This window comes from Pecten maximus, chromosome 4 (assembly GCF_902652985.1).
Source record: "Pecten maximus chromosome 4, xPecMax1.1, whole genome shotgun sequence".
NCBI lineage: Eukaryota > Metazoa > Mollusca > Bivalvia > Pectinida > Pectinidae > Pecten > Pecten maximus.
In genome coordinates this window covers 14,498,976-14,505,702 of record NC_047018.1, presented here as the reverse complement: position 1 = coordinate 14,505,702, position 6,727 = coordinate 14,498,976, and the positions used below count along the sequence as shown (strand labels likewise).

General features: G+C 36.2%; 1 protein-coding gene across 1 annotated transcript; it reads left to right on the top strand.

Moving 5' to 3' along the window:
• Nucleotides 1-188: 188 nt before the first annotated feature.
• Nucleotides 189-6,673, top strand: LOC117325326 (integrin beta-1-binding protein 1-like). The gene is made up of 5 exons (XM_033881463.1): nucleotides 189-394; nucleotides 1,914-2,066; nucleotides 2,612-2,707; nucleotides 4,043-4,195; nucleotides 5,865-6,673. The coding sequence occupies exons 1-5, from the start codon at nucleotides 326-328 to the stop codon at nucleotides 5,925-5,927; spliced, it is 534 nt and encodes a 177-aa protein (XP_033737354.1). The 5' UTR covers nucleotides 189-325; the 3' UTR covers nucleotides 5,928-6,673.
• Nucleotides 6,674-6,727: the final 54 nt, after the last annotated feature.

Here is a 6,727-nt window from a genome sequence, read left to right as displayed (position 1 = left end):
GTTAGCGAACCTCTGAATATAGCTTGTACTCCTCAACTGCTTTTCTCATCCAGAGATTCTTAAAATCTGACATAGAAAGAAATATAAAACATTAGGGAAGAAGGGTCTTGATACATGGCAAAATATAACAAGAAGTATACAGTATATATACTGTAGGGGCTGTATAATCCGGACGACGAACTCGAAAATTACAGTACATACAAATAATTCCGGTCGTAATTTTCGCCTGTTGAAGCATCCGAGTGCTGTTGTAGGGGTATCATTTCGTAGCCTACGGTAACATTAACACAAGAAGACAATTGAAAACATGTATAAATAGTAAATCATGTTCAGAGGCAAAGGAAAATCTAAATCTTCACAGCACAGTGAAAGTGGTCGTGAATCCGCGAAGTTGGTAAGTTTTAACAGGTCGGGGAGAAGTCCTGATTCACTATTATAGTGGTATTCCACTTTTGGTTCCAAAGTTATGGTTTGTAGGTGCATGATCCATGTGCTTAGTTGTTACAATACCGGCAATAAAATTGAAATTTCACCTGTACATTTTTCTGTGAAATCGCCGTTTTTCAATCTCTATACCGGCCTGGCCTCAGACCTCAATTAATTCCCTCTTTGTTCTACCAAAGAAAAATCGAAATTAAAATATTTCAGAATTTTGCAAAAAAATCTGGTTTTCACATCATGACGTTGTAGAACTATTCAAGCTGAACATACAGTGAGCTGGAAAGTACCTCATGACCGGCATTTAAGAAAGATTTTTATATTCAAATGTGTAACAGGAGAGGAGAAAATGTAGCGGCCAGACCGGGTTCGAAACCGGGACGTCCGAACATTAGCCGGATGCTCTACCAATTGAGCTACTTGGTCACCGATGATCGACCCAGTCCAGTCCCGCTACAAATGTAACCACCCCACTATATTGTGGGAAAATCCGGAAAATCACAAAATATTACTACTCAAGCCTTATAACTCCCTGTGTCCTGCCACACAAACAAACATGGAAATGGTGTCAAAACAAAATTCTGTCACTAGATTAAATATTGCACTATAAATCTATGCTAAAATTATGCCCATATCTGTAACAGCTAAGTCAGGAAAAAATATTTAGCAACGGTCCTGAAATTTCCATATGTACTACATTCGTGTACAACGACCCGGAAGTATAATTGTGGTCTGAGGCCTGTATATATGTCAAATGTTGTAAAATGAAATTTTCATTAAGTATACAGTATTCTATGTTATTGATAAAGTTTAAAACCAAGTTTGAAGTTATTCTGTTCAAAAATAAAACTTCTATGGTCATTTTACTACCCCTACCCCTGGCCAGGGGCCAATTTTCACTAACTGAGCAGGGTCACCATGCAAACATTCCTGTTTTGCACACAATGATGATGGAATAGTTGCAATGAATGTATGCCTTTTCTGGCGGAAATGCTTCAATTTGCTACTGTTTATATAGCTATATATAGCTATTATAGTGGAATACCACTATAACAGTGAAATCAGGACTTCTCATAAATTCAAATAAATATTTGAAAAATCCTCAATTTTAGATCAACCAGCTGAACAGGATGGGCTCAACCCAATAGTCCTGCATTTGAGTAACAGTTAACTTATAATATAACTGTTACTTTCTGAGTAATAAGTGGTTACTCTAATGCAGGATAATTTGATATAGAAATTCTAAGTTCTTACAATGCATTGTGTCTTCTTAACTACATTGGTTGTTCTTTGTTTTGTAGATATTTGAAGAAAAAAACAATTTGACAATATAATGTGTTGTGTGCTGTAATTATATAATTAATCACTACAAAAAGGGGTTAAAGAATTGAAGAAGGAAACAAGAAATATGGTCCATTTTCAGTATGGTGCAAACTGAAGGCGATTATATATATTGTCATATATTGGTTCTGCAGGGTGGATCAAGTTCAGAAGTTGTCTTAAATGGATTGAATCAGGAGGCCCACTTTGAGGTTTGTTTCCTTGGAGTTGTCCGAGATATTAACATGGGAACATCACGCAAGCGAGACAAGGAGGCCCAGTTGGTTGACCAGGTAGAGGAAGCTCAGGTAAAAACTGCCAAAGTCACAAACTGAAGCAAGATACTGTTTTCTATTCTATGAGTGTTGGATCATGCTATGCTTAACAACATATTGTGTTTTTTCATATTCAGAAAAATAGCAAAGAAAAACTAAATGCATATTAACTTTACTATAGTTATATCAAAATGCTGAAGGCTTTCATGTTTAGATTAGGCAATGTCTATGGCTATTTGTGTCTAAGTAGAACTGATAACTGTTATTGATTAATTATTACTAATTTGATCTTAATGGATTCAATGATTTTAATATAAATCATCAATATGTATATACTTTTAATTCAATGTTAAAACACTTTTTGCAAAACAATATCTGAATTACATTAAGCTGTGAATTCCTTTGCAAGTTATAGTTTAGTAAACATTTTGGTGAATATGCAAAATGATCAAAATTGCCATGATACATGTTTGAAAAAAATAAACAAATCATGATAGAACTCAAATAATTAGATATTTGATTACCTGTATCAATAATCAGTTGATTTTTCACTGATTTTCTACATATCTTGATTGCAGATTGAGGGCAAGCTTCCACTATCACCAAGAGATGAAGATAAAGTTAATATCACCATATCCAGACATGGCCTTAAAGTTTTAGACTCCACAAAGAAGGTAAGACACTCTTATATCTGTGATAGCTGTAGTTCTAAGGAATGCATTGGCATTGTCATATAGACTTGAAGATCAATGTTCAGAAATGAAAAACGAGATCTAAAAGGAATCTTGGCGCCAACCAATGAATGCATGATCTTTATTTATTCCATGTATGATTTTTTCTCTACTTTAATTATCTGACAACAAGGAGAACATGCATATGAAATCAAAGAAAGATATAAGAGGAGACTTTTCTGTGAACTTATTAGTTAAACTTCACTTTTCAGCCATTTTGCTTTCTGGATCAGACTCAAAATCAAATGGGCAGAACTAGGGATCAAGAGAAACCTACATATGAAGTTTGAGACAAGGGGGACCTATATATGAAAGTTTAAGATATTTAAGAAGAATTTGTTTTTGTGAATAAGAAATCATAAAACATGTACTTAACACCAGCTATCAGCCATTTTATTTTCTGGATCACACTTAAATTCAAACTAGAACACTGACAGATCAGCAAAAGCCCAACATGTACATCATACATCCACCTCCATATTTGCTGGGCTAACATAAATGAAAATACCGATATAAAACAGTTGTCTTACGTTTGTTGTATTTAAATACCCCCACCCCTGGGTCATAGTCAGAGATCCACTTTGTCCTGGACCTTTGGAACTAAATGTCCTTGACCTCTGACCAAGTGACCTTGTCAAGGGACTCCTTGTTTCTTTCTGACCAAATTTGCTTTTTCATGTGATAGCCAGATGTTTATCAGTGAAAATATGCAAAATTTGACCTTGACATTGACCTTTGAACTAGTGATCTAGACCTCTGCCCTGGTGACCTTGACCTTACATGTGAAGTGTGAGAAATATCCCTGCAGTGCGTTTCAATAAATAGTGATAACAATCTTCTATGGTCAAAATGCAAGATGGCCACCTGGTGGCCTTTTCCCCCAATCAGACTCAAAATCAAATGGCCACAACTAGGGATGAAGGAGAACCTACATATGAAGTTTGAGAAATATCCATCCAGTACTTTTCAAGAAAAAACAGTAACAATCTTCAATTCTCAAAATCCAAGATGGCCAAATGTCAGCCATTTTGTCTCCTCAGTCTGACTTAAAATCAAATGGACACTACGTATACTAGCGACCAAGAGAAACCTCCCTGTGAAGTTTTAGAAATATCCTCCCAATACTTATTAAAGTAGTGATAACAAGGATTGTTTACGTACGACGGACCACAGACAGTACACAGACACAGGGCAAGTTATATATCAGATGGTTGGTTAAAAAGTTTAAATATTATATATTGTAATTTATATATGCTTTGTTGTATGCTGTACTCACAGGTTTTACAGAGACACCCACTCCATATCATTGCCCAGGTGGTACATTATGAGGATGGCTTTGGTAAACCTAATGTTGCGTTTAAGATAGGACAGCTACAGCACTCCAAGGACACATGTGTATACCAATGTTATGTCTTCCAGTGTCCAAATGAGGTTAGTGAAGCAACACTTCATATACATGTACTCATATACTGGGAACAAAGGTAGCTGGGTTCTCAACTGAGAAGAATAGTTACTTGGTTATCTGATGAGAACAGAGGTACTTGGGTTATCTACTGGGGGAAATGTGACAGGGTTATCTACTTATAACCAAGGTGGCTGGGTTATCTACTGGGGAAAATGTGACAGGGTTATCTACTTATAACAAAGGTGGCTTATGTATCTACATGTACTTATAACAAAGGTGGCTGGGTTATCTAATGAGAAAATATGTGGATGGGTTATCAACTGGGGAAAAGGTGGCTGGGTTATCTACTTATAACAAATGTGGCTTATGTATCTAAATACTTAGAACAATAGTGGTTGGGTTATCTAATGAGAAAAGGGGTGGTTGGGTTATCTACTTGGAAAAAGGTGGCTTATGTATCTTCTTATAACTAAGGTGGCTGGAATATCTACTGGGATCAAAAGTGGCCCGGTTATCTTATGGAAAATGGCTGGGTTATCTACCGAGAATAAAGATAGCTGGTTTATCTTTGGAGGTAGTTGGGTTATTTACTGAGAATGAAAGTACATGTACATAACTGGAATATATACTGATAACATAGGTAACTTGGTTATCTATAGATAACAATGATGGATGGGTTATCTACTGAGAATAATGGCAGCTCCGTTATCTGCTGGGGTGATTGGGTTATTTACCTAGAATGAAAGTAGCAGGGTTATTAAATGAAAACAATGGTGACTGGATTATCTACAGAGAATGAAGGTAGCTGGGTTATCTGTGGATGTAGTTGGATTATTCGAGTTATGTACTTTCATTCTCAGTAAATATCTACTGATAACAAAGGTGGATGGGTTATCTACTGATAACAAAGGTGGATGGGTTATCTACTGATAACAAATGTGGATGGGTTATCTACTGATAACAAAGGTGGATGGGTTATCTACTGATAACAAAGGTGGATGGGTTATCTACTGATAACAAAGGTGGATGGGTTATCTTCTGGCAATAATGGTAGGTCCGTCTCCGATATCTGCCGAGTGATTGGGTTATCTACTGGGAATGAAGGTAGCTGGGTTATCTAATAAGGCGATTGGGTTATTTACCGAGAATGAAGGTAGCTGGGTTATCTAATAGGGTGATTGGGTTATCTACTGGGAATGAAGGTAGCTGGGTTATATAATAAGGTGGCTGGGTTATTTACTGAGAATGAAGGTAGCTGAGTTATCTAATAGGGTGATTGGGTTATTTACTGAGAATGAAGGTAGCTGGGTTATCTAATAGGGTGATTGTGTTATTTATTGAGAATGAAGATAGCTAGGTTAACAATTGATTACAAACTAAGGTGGATGGGTTATCTACAGAAAAATGGTAAGACTGGGTTATCTACTGATCATGAGAATAAGGTAGCTGGGTTATACACTGAGAATGAAAGTAGATTGGATATCTGCTGAGAATGAAGGTAGCTTATGATATCTGCTGAGAATAAAAGTATTCTCTCAGACTGAAGGTGGCACAATTATCTATTGTGAGCAACATTTGCAGGGTTTCATATCCTGGGATGGAAGGTGCTTCTTTTTTGAGCCATCATTATGTGCAATGAAAAATTGAATTTACAATGTGCAATAATACATTGATATAGTTTTGTTTTATTTACAGGATCAAGCTCAAGCTGTGTGTCAAAGTCTAAGGAACATTTTCAATGCTATAACTGTCCATTGACTTCATCGTTAAAACATCGGGAGCATACTGGCAAGGTGATTCTCATCAAGTCACAAGGATCGTACTGGCAAGGTGATTCTCATCAAGTTATCAGGATCATATATACTGGCCCAGTGATTCTCAACAAGTTATCAGGAGCATACTGATCAAGTGATTCTCACCAAGCCTCATGCTGACTGGCCAAACTCTTACACTCGGGTTGAGATATCCCTGTCCACAGAACAGACCCATGTTAGATTCTGTTATTCTTATCAAGTTACCAGAAGCATACTGGCCCAGTGATTCTCATCAACAGGTGAAGAAAAAAAATGGTCTGGTAAACCAGCAACATAACAGTTTTATGGAAACAGACATTATAACAGTTTTGTTGAAACGGACAATAGTCTTAACCTTTATTACTGTGTAAATCAGGTGATGTACTAGAAATACAGCCAATCGTGTTGCACCGATGTTGTGAGTCTAGTGACTGCCACAAGAAGCTGTAACTATCTAGCACACCATTAATCCTTTTTAAAAACAAGACACTACAGTTACTGTGCCTCTATAAAAATGTTCCAGAACATTGTAATACTGCTTTCATATATATTTTTTTACGTAGATAATTGAATGTTTATTACTTTACATTAATTATTTAAGCTATATAAAGACATATTATCATACATAAAATACTGCTGGTCAGTAGAATATCATTGGTTGTGAAATCTGTATTGATTTTGTGAACAAATAAAATCCCCTTTACATGTTTACAAGTGTGTGGGCATTAGTTTGTACACATCAACAAACTAGAACACTGACAGGTC